At 44.3% G+C, this 15,082-nt stretch overlaps 1 protein-coding gene across 8 annotated transcripts in view; it reads right to left on the bottom strand.

Moving 5' to 3' along the window:
- MYO9B (myosin IXB) overlaps positions 1 to 15,082 on the bottom strand; it is a 241,293-nt gene that overhangs the window by 99,410 nt on the left and 126,801 nt on the right. For all 8 annotated transcript variants that reach the window (XM_077475522.1, XM_077475525.1, XM_077475527.1 and 5 more), the window contains exons 9-11: positions 13,816 to 13,932; positions 13,255 to 13,389; positions 5,531 to 5,652 (exon numbers count right to left, since the gene is read on the bottom strand). In XM_077475522.1, the coding sequence (XP_077331648.1) occupies positions 5,531 to 5,652; positions 13,255 to 13,389; positions 13,816 to 13,932 (374 nt within the window). The remainder of the gene's footprint in view (positions 1 to 5,530; positions 5,653 to 13,254; positions 13,390 to 13,815; positions 13,933 to 15,082) is intronic.

Below are 15,082 nucleotides of genomic sequence, written 5' to 3'. Positions count from 1 at the left end.
GAGTGGTTATCCCATTGATGAACCAAAAGGCGTATGTATATTTATTTCTGAAGAGTGACCATTCTGCAAAGTGGTGGTGTTGTCACAAATTGGTGGAATCAGTGGCACAGAGCCATGGATGAGGGATGATCACATAGGAACTAGTTGACCTTCACTGAAGCTATTCACTAGGACTTGATACACATTATTCATTTACATATTACCGTATATACTCGAGTATAGGCCGACCCGAGTATAAGCCGAGGCCCCCAATTTACCCCCAAAAAACTGGGAAACCTATTGACTCGTGTATAAGCCGAGGGTGAGATATGCCTGTCCATCCCTGTGTGTGTCCGTCCATCCCTCTGTGTCCGTCCATCCCTGTGTGTGTGTCCATCCATCCATCCCTGTGTGTGTGTCCATCCATCCATCCCTGTGTGTGTGTCCATCCATCCATCCCTGTGTGTGTGTCCATCCATCCATCCCTGTGTGTGCGTCCATCCATCCATCCCTGTGTGTGTGTGCGTCCATCCATCCATCCATCCCTGTGTGTGTGTGTGTGTGTGTCCATCCATCCATCCATCCCTGTGTGTGTGTGTCCATCCATCCATCCATCCCTGTGTGTGTGTGTGTGTGTCCATCCATCCATCCATCCCTGTGTGTGTGTGTGTGTCCATCCATCCATCCATCCCTGTGTGTGTGTGTGTGTGTCCATCCATCCGTGTGTGTGTGTGTGTGTGTGTGTGTGTGTGTGTGTGTGTGTGTGTGTGTGTGTGTGTGTGTGTGTGTGTGTGTCCGTGCAGCCTTGTGTGTCGAGCCTCCGTGTCGTCCCGTCCCGAGCCTCCGTGTCGTCCCGTCCCGAGCCTCCGTGTCGTCCCGTCCCGAGCCTCCGTGTCGTCCCGTCCCGAGCCTCCGTGTCGTCCCGTCCCGAGCCTCCGTGTCGTCCCATGCCAGGATCGCCGCTCTTCGTCGGCGCCCTGGCGGCCATTCCCCTGTTCAAAAGCCGCGCCTCCGCCTCCGCCTGTGATAGGCGGAACATTCAATTTCCCAGCAGTCAGTGTTCCGCCTATCACGGACATCGGCTCATCCGAGGATGAGCCGATGTCCGTGATAGGCGGAACACTGACTGCTGGGAAATTGAGTGTTCCGCCTATCACAGGCGGAGGCGGAGGCAGAGGCGCGGCTTTTGAAAGGTAGAATGGCCGCTGTCTGTCTGCTCGACACGCTGTTCGGGCAGTCAGACAGCGGTGACTCGAGTATAAGCCGAGGGGGGCACTTTCAGCCTCAAAAAAGAGGCTGAAAATCTCGGCTTATACTCGAGTATATACGGTATATATTTTTCATTTATAAAATTTTTCTTTTTTTTCCACTTATATTTTTTCATTTTTATTTGTGAATTCACTTTGTTGGTTTATTTTTAGCACCGAAGATTTGATTGGTTTATAAACGTATTTATCTATTCATTTTATATGAGTGCAGTATATATTTCAGTTTTTTTAGGTGCATTATTTGGTGTTTAACAATTAATAACATATCTATTAATTGTTTATCATTGGATAGGTTAAACGGTGGGTATTTTGTGAAAATCCTTCATAGTAAATAGTGAATAGATATATATTTGTTCACTGCTATAAGAGTGGTAGAACACAAATTTGTTTAGGAGTTAGCACAGTCAACACTTTCCTTTTTTCTTTACATTTCACATTCCACTTTAGGATGGCATGCACCTTTGACTGCAGCAAACAAAAGTATTAGCACATTATTGGTTATTCTGCACTGGTGGTTCATATATTTTTTACATCTTTACAGCCCTTTCACATGGAGGCTCTTGAAAACTGCCCATTAAACAGCAAGTGCTTTTGAGGCATTAGCAGTTTGCTTTTTTTGAAGGTGACGTTTTCATGAGCTTTTCATGCGCTTTTTTAGCACCAATGCATTTGTAGCGCCTCAGTGTGTAAGGGTTTTTAGTCATTTCAATAGTTCATCAATATTCTGCTTTTCCATTTTAATGGATATATTTTTTTTCCGCCAATCAGTTACAGTAGCCTTTTAGCAGATACGCATAACATAGAATTGCATACATTTCTTACAGACATTCTAATACAACATAATGACAAAATGTAAAGAGCTAGAGCAACGCATACCATTTTTGCATGGAAGAGAATACAATAAACAAAACAAAAACAAACAAAAAAACAAACAAACACACACTTGCATATGCCTGGGTATTTTCATTTTCTACCTTTTCCCTTTACAGATAATATTAAAAAAACATTTTGAACATTGTAATACTGATTAAATATACTGTACATTACAAGAAATCTAACAGACTACACAAGATATAAAGCTAAAAAACTTTTGAAGAAACAGATTTGAATGGGATCAAGTGCTGTATGCTCGATTCATGTGGTTCCGCAAGTTAAAAAAATATGTATATTAAAAAAAGTACCATGACAGGTGATCTTTAAAATATTAGGAGGCAGAAAGGGGAGTTGCTTCTGGTCTTTTGGTCTATCAGCATGCTATTTAAAAGAAACTTGGCAACCCGAGAGTCTGTGCTAGAGGAAAAAGCCGTTGCTCTTAAAGTATTGGTTACATTTTGAAGGTACAGCAGTCTTTAATTGTTTGGCCATCTAGAAATTCCCACATTGTTATTTGTTTGAGGGATTGGAAAAAAAAAATAAAAAATTCTCACAAATTTTGCATATTGAGAGAAATATATAAAAAATACAAGACAAAGCATGCATAGTGTTTTAGGTCCACTGGAAATAAGTTTTTGTTAAAAACATTTGTAGCCATAATCATTGAATAAGTTGGAAGAATCAAATTTAATAAAATTAGCTTGTCAAAAAATTATAGGAAAACATTTAAAAAGTCCTGTTTTGGCAAGCTAATTAAAAACACAGTTGTGGTTTAAAATGGTTGTAAAACCTTACAACACACTTTGACCTAAAGGTAAGCCTAGATTAAGGCTTACCTGTAGGTCCAAGAAATACCTCCTAAACCTACACGGTTTAGGAGATATTTGCCGAAAGACAGGCGCGCAGGCGCACTGAGCGTGCCGCGGTCAACGGCGATATGCCGTGAGTGGCAGCTCCCGTGCGCATGCGCGGGAGTGATGTCATCGCGGCTTCGCCGAATGACAGCGGAGGAGCGGCGAGATCCACCGAGAAGATGGATGCGCCGGACTACAGGGGACAGCTGGCTCCTGTGTCAGGTAAGTGACACATAATGGACTACTATGCATCGCATAGTAGTCCATTATGCTTTACCTTTGCAGGCAATGAAAGAGGAAGTAAACTCATCAGGGTTTACTTCCTCTTTAAGAGAAAAGATATTCATTTTGGATAACACTGGAACTTTGAGAGCAGTTAAAGCGGAGATCCACCCAAAAGTGGAACTTCCGCTTGAAGCACTCTTCGCTCCCTTACATGCCACATTTGGCATTTCATTGTATTATTTGCAGGAATGGGTACCTAGTTTTGACAGCTACTTCCTTTCCCACTTCCATCGCCAAGGCGACTCCTCCCCCCCCTTTGCATTCTTAAGGGCACGTCACAAGTCCCAGAAGATTGCCTGGCCACTAAGAGTGCAGCGCGACTCATGCATGTGCATTGTGCACCCGGCTGTGAAGCCACAAGCTGTCACAGTAGGGTACCCACACTTGCAAGGACAGCGTCGTGGAGGAGGGGGGCTTCTGGGGCTGCATCTCTGGACAGTGGGACAGGCGAGTGTCTGTTTATTAAAAGTCAGCAGCTACACTTTTTGTAGCTGCTGACTTAAACTTACAAACGAGCGGAGCTCCGCTTTAATCTTCAGCACAGTGAAGCTTATCTGTTCAAGCTATTACAGCACAACTTATGCAGAGAATATGAAAAGTTTGCATCATTGAAGTAAAGATTTCCCCCCCCCCCCCCCAAGATTTGCTCAGTTGTGATATTCAACGTAGGAGGAGTGACTACATGGAGAATACAACATAGGGGCAGGAAGGCAAAATGTCTCTTAAAGTGGATGTAAAGCAGATTCATTAAATTTGAGCTGGGCACATATCTGCAGTGTTTTCTTATCTCTTTTCAAAGCCCTATGTCCTGTAGCAGTTTCCTGCTCCGTTCTTCTGTGATCAGCATGAAAACTGACAAAATTCTGTCACATTTGATAAAAGTAGGAGTTTTGTGTTGGGGAGGTTGCTATAAATAGATTGCAGAAAGAACCCTGAATGATTCAACAGAGGGAGCTAAAAGTCTCTACCTATGAGGAGAAGGGGTGTGCACCTTTCCTCAAATCAGCTGTCTTGGCTATATGGCCAGACTTCACTGCAGTGCTAAGCAGGAAGAGAATCTAACACGATCTGAACTTTCCAAAGAATACATAAAGCTGAATACAGCAGATATACATGTAAAACCAGTATAGGGAGATTTGATCCCTGTGTAGAATCTGAAGCCGTTATTCACTGGGTATATGTGAGGGTTTACATCCACTTTAAACAGAAAAGTGTTGGAATAAAACTACATGAGGTTTATAAGGTGTCCATAAGTGTTGGTTTTTTTGCTTAATGCATGAATGTACTACTCATTACATTTTACAAAAACAACCGAGACACACATTAACTACTAAGGGGTCAATGCTGGCCCCTTACCACGTGATCAGCTGTCAGTCAATGACGGCTGATCACATGATCTAAACAAGCTTGGTAATCTGTATTTTTTTTCCCCCTCACTCTGTTGGCATGAGGGGGAAAAAAACCTGATCACCGACTTCTGTCAAAGGGGCATCAGTCCCTCACTCAGAAAGCCATGGCTGTGCCCACCAAAGTCACCTGCCAGTGCCCACTGTGCCACCTACCAGAGCTCACAGTGCCACCCATCAATGCCCAGCACTAATAATCAGTGCAGCCCATTGGTGAAGCAGAAAAATTACCCATTTTCAAAATTTTATAACAAAACGATTAAAACCGTTTTTTTTTTTCAAAATTTCAGTCACTTTTTGTTTTATTTAGCAAAAAATAAAAAAATCCAGCAGCAATTAAATACCACAAAAAGAAATCTCTGTGTGAAAAAAATGATAAAAATTGAATTTGGGTAAACTATAGCATGACCGTGCAGTTGTCCTTCAAAGAGTGACAGCACTGAAAATTGGTCTGGGCAGGAAGGGTGTTTAAGTGCCCAGTAAGCAAAGTGGTTAAAAAAAAAAAAAAAAAAAAAGAGCAAATAACATTTTTAGAATAGCATCTTATTTCGGAGGGGATAATACAATCCATAACCCAAAATAAATTATTAATACTAAAGATGGCTATAGGACTGTCAGATTTCTTCATTCAGCCTAAAGGCTGGACAAAAAAAATCCGACAGCTTCTTCTATCCACCCTGTATGGGTGAACATTTTCTGAAGGATTAAATTTAATAAATCAAAGGTCGTTGGATGAGAAGGGGCTGACAGGTTCACCCACATAGTGAACTCTGGCGGGTTATCAGGAACGCAGCAAAATTTGCTTAGTATGTAGCCATCTTAAATCGTAACAAAATACAGACACCTTGTACGTTATGGGACATACTTGCTTTCCTCATCCAGCAGGTAGAAGAGACCTGTTGGCTTCTTGCTGATCAACTGTATACAACCAACATTGTCTGTATAATCAATATTGTGCCAGCTAATTCCTTCACCTTGATATTCCTCCTATAAAGCAAAGAACACTTTACTGACAGGTTTTTTAAACTGCTATTAGTAGTGGCAGTAAAAGTAATCAAGTTTAAAATAGAACGATAGGCAAAACTTTTTTTCATTTTGGATAGAGAAAAGGAGGTTTATAACCCGTCAGATAATTTTTTAGCTGTGTGTCCCATTGTCGCAAATTACCTTTCACTTCCTGTCCCATAGCCAAACAGGAAGTCAGAGGAAATCCCTGAAAAATGAAAGGTCACCATAACTAGTAGTCCGATTCCAATATTTCCCCTCTATTACTTTTCCGGGGAGAACACAAAATTTGGGATTTTCTTTTACTTTCAATGATAATGGTAAACAGGATAAATAAAGGGTGAATCTCCTTAATGGGGGAGCAGACAGCAATAAAAACCAAATAGGTGTTATAATCTCCAATGGATCCAAAAAAAATAAAATAAAAAAAGAAGATTTTTAAACTCACCGTAAAATCCTTTTCTGTGAAGTTCATTGACTGACACAGCTCCTTTAAATCTTGACCTTAGGGTTATATTGCCACCTTCAGGAGGACTAGGCAGAACATGTAAAAAACAGCAAAACTGCACAGCTCCACCCAGGGGGCGGTCCTATTGGCTACAACCCCTCACCCTGCTTCCTGCAGCTCAATTAGTCAAAAAGCAGTACAAACATAAATAGGAGGGGTGGGTGCTGTGTCAGTCAATGAACTTGTCCATCAAAGAAAAGGATTTTACGGGGAGTACAAAAATCCTAATTCTCTTTCGTTCTTTGATGGACACAGAGCTCCTTTAAATCTTGACCTTAGGGACGTCCCCAAGCAGTGTCAAAAACTGGGGGGGTGGAAAAAGCAAGAAATAACTTCACCCACAACAAGAACTCCTCAAAACAGAGGAGTTACCACCTTAAATGGCCACCAACAAAACCTGCGGCCAACGTATGCATCTAAAGACGAATTCACAACAAACTCATAACTTAATGAAAGTGTGAATTGCAACCTTACACAGCCGCCTGCAAAACCTTACGGCCAAAGCAAGCATCCGAAGATGCTCTCACGTCAACTTTATAAAATTTTGTGAAAGTGTGAATAGACGACCAAGTCACCGCCTTACACACTAGGGAAACAGGCGCTTACTGTCGGAAAGCCCAGGAGGTTCCAACTGCCCTGGTGGAATGAGCTGTGACAGGAAAGGGAGGCACCCGCCCCTTTAAGGCACAAGCCTGAACCATGATCTGTCTGATCCACAAGAGATGGTGGTCAACGAGACCGCCAGACCTTTTTTCAGACCAGCCATCGAGACAGAGTCTGACCTCCAAAAAGGAGTAGCAGATAAATACGCCCGTAGAGCCCGGACCATGTCCAGGGAATGTAAAGCAATTTCTTTTGGATGTGTCGGCTTAGGACATAGGGATGGTAACACGATGTCCTCATTTAGATGAAAGGCCGAAACCACCTTTGGAATAAACGAAGGCTGTGGATGCAGCATCGCCTTATCCTTGTGGAGGACTAAGTAGGGAGACTTGCATGACAAAGCCGCCAGCCCAGAAACCCTTTCGGCATATGTAATTGCCACTAGAAAGACTACTTTCTGAGAAAGAGCCAACAAGAGAATCTCCATAATATTTTCAAATGGTGGTATCTGAAGCACTGATTGCACCAGATTCAGATCCCACTGAGGCAGCGGTGGATGAACCAGAGGGGCTACTTGTCGAACCACTTGCACAAATGTACTCGCCAATTAGTGAATCGTCAAGGGACATTGGAAAATGGACAGCCAAGGCTGATATCTGCCCTTTGATGTTGCTTAAGGCAAGTTTCTGATCCACTCCTCGCTGCAAAAACAGCAGGAACCTGGAAACTGAGAGTATGTACTCGGACGCCACCCCATCTCCTCAAACATGGAGATGTAAGCCTTCCACGTACGATGATTAATCTTCTGAGAAGAGGACTTCCGTGCCCTCAGCATAGTGGAAATTACAGCGTCTGACAGACCTCGGTCCCTTAGCATCTGGCTTTCAACAACCATGCCGTTAAAACCAGCAATGGTAAAGTAGGATGAAGTATTGGACCTTGTGATAGAAGGTTCTCTCATATCAGCAGCTGCCAAGGAACATCCTCCACCAGTCGTACTAGGTCGGCGTACCAAGGCCAATCTGGGGCAATCAAAATAACCGAAATCCCCTCGGCCTCGACTCTGCATAGCAGACGTGGCAAGAGCTTTAGTGGGGGGGGGGGGCATAAATCAGCCGATAATGCCCCCATGGAGCCACCAACGCGTCTCCAGCATCCGCCCACGGGTCTCTTGTTCTGGACACAAACCTCTGCACCTTCAGATTGAGCTGAGAGGCCAAGAGATCCACATATGGTGTGCCCCACTTTAGGCAAATGAGTCGGAATACATCCAGATGCAATGACCATTCCCCTTGGTCCAGCATCTGACGACTTAGGTAGTCCGCCTGCCAGTTTTCTATGCCCAGAATGTACACGGCCGACACATCCTGCTCTGTCCACTGTGCTGCAGCCAAGCTCCTAGTTCCTCCTTGATGGTTGACACACGCCACCGCTATGGCGTTGTCTGACTGAATCCTGACCGGATGCCCCTGCAGCATCTTGGACCATGTGGAGAGGCACTGCCTGATCGCCTGAAGCTCAAGCACATTGATCGGCAGTTGGGATTCCTCCCGTGGCCTTGGGCCGATACTACGCCAAAAACTCTCCCCCAACCGGTCAGGCTGGCATCCGTTGTGATCACCGTCCAATGGAGAGAAAGGAACGAACTCCCATACCGAAGGGCAAGAGACCTCAGCCACCAGTGCAGGGAATCCCTGACTAACTGGCTCATGCGAATTTGACAATCCAGGGATAATGGAGATTTGTCCAATTCTGACAAAATCTCTTTTCGCAAGACTCCAGTGTTCGAGTCAAATTGAGCGTACGGTACCGCCTCGAAAGTGGCTACCATGAGACCCAGGACTTGCATGCAGAAACGCAGCGACGACCACCTGCGGTTCACCAACAACTTCACCATAGCTTGAAGAGACTGCAGTTTGTCTGAAGGGAGAAAGACTCTCGCTTCTGAGGAGTCCAGCAGTAAGCCCAGGTACTCCAGGCATTGAGACGGCACCAACACTGACTTTTTTAGGTTCAGTACCCAACCAAAGTCCCGGAGAGTTTCCATGGTGATCACTACCATCCTCCCTTAATTCTGAGGTGGAAGCTGCTCTCAGAAGGAGGTTGTCTAGGTAACCCACGATTGCTATCCCTTGTTGCCTTAACACCAGAATTGGGGCCAACAGCTTGGTGAAGATCTGGGGTGCGGACGCCAGGCCAAAAGGGAGAGACACAAAATTGGTAGTGCTCTTCCGACTGCAAATGGCAGAAACCTCTGATGCCTGAGGCATATGGGTACATGTAAAGTATGAGTCCTTGATGTCCAGGGATGCCAGGAAGTCCCACTGATGGAGTGCAGTGACCACGGAGCGAAACAAATTCCATCCTGAACCTTTGCACTTTCACAAAGCCGTTGAGGACCTTGAGGTCCAGGATTGGACAGACCCCTTCCTTCTTTGGGACTACAAACAGATTGGAGTAGAAACCCTTAAACCTTTCCAGCGTCGGTACAGGTACTATCACCCTGCACAGTAGCAGGTCTTGTACTGCCCCGAAGGGCCTCCCGACAAGCCGGAAGCAGATGAAGATTGGAGGGAAAGAATCTCTTTGGTGGACATGAAAGAAACCATCTTGTACCCCGATGAAACCAGTTCACAGACCCATTGGTCGGACAGTAGGGAGGTCCACCGAGCTGCAAACTCCCAAAGGTAACCGCCCACCCGAGAGTTGTGCGGGGGCAAACCTTCATGTGGTAAAATTTTTGCTAGCAGACTTGTTTGACTTGTTTGCAAAACCAGGGACGCTTTTGTCCTTTAGCCGGCGCCTTGTCAGACTGAACGGTTACCTGCCGATCCGGGCAGGTGAAAAAAAAAGCAATTTCTGAGCGGAAAAAGAGGGCCCTTGACTACAGCGTGGCTCCTTACCCTTCCTGGGCTGTGGGAGCAACGAGCTCTACCCACCGGTAACATTTTTAATAATGTCATCCAGCAGTGGCTCCAAATAGCCTCTCACCCTGGAAGGGCAAATCTGCCAGTGCTTTTTTAGATGCCTGGTCCGCAGACCAGCATTTCAGCCAAATCAGGAGCCGTAGCACCACTGCTGATACTGATGCTTAAGGCCATGCACCAACTGGTCTGCCAGTTCTACACAGACCGGGGAAGTCTGTTGCTTCTCCAATTCATGGTGCAACAACTTTTCCCATTCAGTAAGCTTCCCCATTCCTTGTAGATGAACTTATCAAAATAAGTCAAATACGGAAACACCCTAGGCGTGCGGGCCGCTTTGCAGGACCCAAAAGGGACTGCCACCTCTGCAGATGTCCCTGCTGCATCCTGTAACTTCAGAGTATTCCGCACCACTGTGATAAGTGCTCCTACTACAGCTTTTTCCTGCTCTAACCCAGACAGAGGCATTCTCACTGTCCCAACAGTCCTGGTCCGCATCCTCCGACATGTCAGAACAGGGGCCGCCTGTCACAGCGGGGCCCAAGTCTGAAATCAAAGCTTTCCCCAGAAGATGGGGAGGGTTAGGGGGCGTTTTTACCCCCCTTGCGCCCACACACCGCCTCCAACCTGGCAACAAAGGACTGTAGAACCGTCGACAAATCGTCCACAGGCACTGCATTTTATGCAGGTGAGCCCGTTGCAATAGCAGGCATGTCTGGAGAAGAAGCGTCAGCTTCTGACGCCATGCTGACCCTCACTCACCTGACACTACTCAGGGACTTAAGGTGAGGTACACAAAATCCCACCCTCTTAGCTGCTTGCAGACTGAGGGGGTCCCCCCGCAGGACTCACCACCCTGACCGAGTACTGCACTATGCTGCCTCCGGCCACTCTGCCCTGTTTCAGTCACAAAGTGAGTAAAAACCGAGCTGTTCTGGAAGCAGTCCCCAGCGCTAGAGGTAAACTGGGCTGAGGCTTCAAGAAAATGGCCGCCGGCAGTTTTAGTAAAGAAATTACAGATAAAATGGGCGACTAACCTACTAGGAAAAGGCTGACAGCAATATACTGACTAAGGCTACAGGAAAATGGCAGCGGTCCGAGTGGTGGCCTCCCCTCATGGCAAACAGCCGGAACACCTCACTGTGGCCAGAAAGATAGGGAAAGAAAGAGCGGACCCTGACAGCCAGCGCAGCCCCCCCCCCCCCCCCCCGCAAGGCCTGGAGCCCCCCCCCTGGCCAGGTACATGCACCGCACCTCATGCCCAGTCACACAGCGGCCCCAGCATGGGAGGAGGGAATGAGGGATAGGGAAAGAGGAAATGAAGAGCGAGAGACTCCCTAGTCAACCTCCCAGGGAATGCCCAGCTGCTCCATCCTGCCGAGGCAGGTGGAGCCGTACTTACCCCTCCTGTCAGGACTGCTGGACGCATTCCACCACAGACCCATCACCCAAGCAGTGCGGGGTGGCTGTTGGCCACGGCTCACTGTGACACGGACAGCAGTAGACCCTTCATGTGTGCCCCGGAGCATATAGCTCACCGGCTGCCCCTGGACCAGAAGGGGCATGTTGTGGCTGACCCAGTGCGTAGCTAGGGTCTGCTCACACTCGATGGCCAGGCTGGGGAGACTACAAGGATCTATATTATCCAGCCTGTCATTCAGCCCGGCCGTTGATTGTAGATCACAGGATCAAAATTGCAGAAAAAACGAAAAAATTTCCAGGACCAATGGTCCCCTCAGGGAGCCAGGTCATTCGTCTACACTAGGCAGAAAAAAAACTGAACTGCAGGAAGCAGAGTGAGGGGTTATAGCCAGTGAGACCGCCCCCTGGGCGGTGCTGTGCAGTTTTGTTGTTTTTAGATGTCCTGCCTAGTCATTTCCTGAAGGTGGCAATATAACCCCAAGATCAAGGTTTAAAGAAACTATGTCCATCAATGAACGAAAGAGAAAAAAAGTTTTGCCTTGTTATACTTTAAAGTAATCTAGGAAAGAAGGCATTAGGTTGGTATTGCTCAAATCGACTAAATATTTGCTTTCATTTTCCAATTTGCTCTGGGGAAAATAAATAAAGATTACGTTGTCATATCTTTACTTCTTTCAATGTAATACAGCACCTAAAAGTTATGCATGCAATAAAAATCACTGGAAACGAACATTTAAAATACTTAAAGTATATGTCAAGGCCATATAACAACAGTTTTAGTGCAGTTATCCATTTAAACATTGCAAGGACAGAAAAATAACTTTTGGAGGTGCCAGAATCATAGTGCGTTTCTACTTTCCTGTTTATGCTGAAAACACAAGGAGGTTGATTTATTATTGCGTGTGTGTGTGTGTGTGTGTGTGTGTCTATATATATATATATATATATATATATATATATATATATATATATATATATATATATATATATAGTGTGAATACTCACTTTATTTCTCGAGTCATGTGCAGATTATACAAGTAAACACATTTGCTTTTCACGATTGGACAATTGAAGGCAATATTTACAGGATTTATGGTGTGAAGTTTAACTCGTTTAGAAAATCAGATTTTGTGCCCGTTCATCTCTGAAAGGCATGTCATGCACCAACTGATCCATTTCATGGACTTGGAAAATTGATGCCAATCATGTTCTAGTAAATGAGCCCACTTAAGGTCATACCTCATTTTCCCCTTTAAACTTATTTCCTACTTTTCTTTCATGCTTCTATATTTTTCTACCCTCTCTACTCCACTTGCTTTTTAGTTCAGTACCTCTCTTTTTCTACCAATGTGAACACAACCACTTAATTTCAGGGTTCTAGCACCTAATAGCAATACGGTTTTCTACAGGTGTCTTTTTCCAAATAATGTTTATTTTAATATTACTGTTTTAATTAGAAAATGGAATGAGACACAGGATGAGATACTGGATCTTGATGTTCAGAGTGCTTTGTAGTATGCTTTTTTGTATATTGCTCTTCCCCAGAAATTAAACTCCAGTAAGTAAAGTGGTAATATGGCCTAAATATTTTTTACCTGAATACATTTCTTGCATTAAGGTAAAAAAAATGTTGTCTGCCGACCCCCCCCCCCCCCCTCCCCCAAATTCACTTACCAGAGCCCAGTCCAGCGCTCTTCTCTCCCCTCACATTCTGGTCTTACTGGCTTTGCTAATGCCCCAGCTGCTGTCAATCAAAGCCAGTGACGAGGAAGCAGAGGTGGTGGTGCCAAGTCCTGTTGTCTGTGTCAATAGATGCAGACAGTGGGGCTTAGACATGAGCCCGAAAGCATTGAAAGTGGCTTTCTATTTGGCACTTGCCAGAGAGGAGGAGCCAGGAGCGCCTGCAGGGGATCCGAGAAGAGTGGATTTGGGGCCGCTCTTTGCAATTCCGTTGCGCAGAATAGGCAAGTATAAACCGGTTTGTTATTTGAATAAAAATGCATTTACAAACACTTTAAATAAACGTTTAAAAATATAAAATATGAGGCAAGAATGTCTCCTTTGCATCAGCTTATTATTGCAGTCAAACCTATATGGGTAAATATGTAATATGATTTTATCTCTCACCTGTTCTAACTTGAAGATGTGCTGGTTGAAGTAATACTGGAGCTGTTCATTGGCATAATTAATGCAGAACTGTTCAAAGCTGTTGTTTTCAAAATCTTCAAACCCAAAAATATCAAGCACTCCAATTGATAGGCACTAAAGAAAAGGAAAACGTCAAAATACAAGCACACACACACACACACACACACACATCTCCTAAAATTACACTATGCCTTTAAATAGATTTAGCTTGTATAAAAGAGCATGAAAATGTAAAATACTAAATTAACAAACATTTGACTATTTGGACTTGAGCTCCATTTCCCTGCTAGAAAGGGAAGTTAGTAGCATAATGAGAAGTAAGAAGCATTTTACATCAGTCATTCAGCACCAAGCTAATAAAAATGTAAACTACTAGTTATGAAATTTAATCCAAAATAGGATAAAGCACATTTTATAATCATATAGATATGAAGTTGCATGACAGAGAAAAGATTTGGTTTTATCATATGGACCCTCTTGCTTTATATGAATACATCATTGCAGATTTAAGAAGCAGGACCTCTATTGTTGTTTACTCACGCTGACAGACTCTTCCACGTCCTTTTTGTTGAGCAAAGCATGGTTTATCCGGAGAACTATCCAGTCAAACAAGGCACTGTACAGAGATTTTGCCATGGAATCACGGGCAGTGACAGCCTAAAAGAGATGTGAAAGTGGTCAGCTTATGTGACATGAAAACGTTCTGTCTAGAATAGATCCAATAAAGCTGTCCTTATGTATTTTGAAATGTAAAAAAAAAAAAAAAAAAAAAAAAAAAAAAAAAAAGAAGAAGTGTGCACCAGGAGCGATTTTTTTCCCTCATTTGGTATAAAAAACGTACTAGTCTTGCATAAGCATTTTAACTGGCAGTAGAAGCAATCAAAATGGGTAAACTGCTAAAAAGGAACACTGGATAATGCATTTTTTTTAATCCTTTCACTTTCAACTCCTTAGTAGAGTAGCACTAAAGTCTAAGCGTTTTTCACCAAAATGCATTCACAGCATTAAAGTAAAAAAAAATGACCCAGTAAATCAACAACCACCATCTGTGCTAAGCTACTGTGCCTCGTCTCCGCTCTGGGCCCTCCAGAATCTGCACTGTTCCCCCCAACTTCCTGTTTGTACATATGACAACGAGGGCAGGGGAGTGACTGAGACCTGCACTTGTCTGGAAAGAGGTAGCAACAGCAAGACTTGCTGGGCACGGCATGTTTGAATGGAAACACACAGCTCCACCTAGGAGCAGGCATGCTAAGCAAGTTGAAAGAATCACAGAGGTAGACTCAGTGGGCTTAGTGGACCAAATCTTGCTCTAAAAGAAGGGCTGAACTTAGTTTTGGTAACCTAGTTGAAACCTGGGTAGCGTGATAAGGTGCTCTCCTTTTTGAAGCGAGGTGCTGTGGTAGGGGGTTCTGAAGGAAGTAGAGCAAATGGCAAGTGCTGCAAATGCACTGTTAACCGCTTAACCACTTTCAGACCGGACCAATTTGCTGGTCAAAGACCAGACCACTTTTTGCGATTCGGCACTGCGTCGCTTTAACTGACAATTGCGCGGTCCTGCGACGTGGCTCCCAAACAAAATTGACGTCCTTTTTTTCCCACAAATAGAGCTTTCTTTTGGTGGTATTTGATCACCACTGCGGTTTTTATTTTTTGCGCTATAAACAAAAATAGAGCGACAATTTTGAAAAAAACGCATTATTTTTTACTTTTTGTTATAATAAATATCCCCCAAAAATATATAAAAAAACATTTTTTTCCCTCAATTTAGGCCGATACGTATTCTTCTACATATTTTTGGTAAAAA

This window comes from Lithobates pipiens, unplaced genomic scaffold, assembly GCF_037356315.1.
Source record: "Lithobates pipiens isolate NorthernLeopardFrog02 unplaced genomic scaffold, aLitPip1_a1.2 Scaffold_13, whole genome shotgun sequence".
NCBI lineage: Eukaryota > Metazoa > Chordata > Amphibia > Anura > Ranidae > Lithobates > Lithobates pipiens.
Note: the sequence above shows the minus strand (reverse complement) of the source record. Positions and strands in the feature narration are given on the sequence as shown.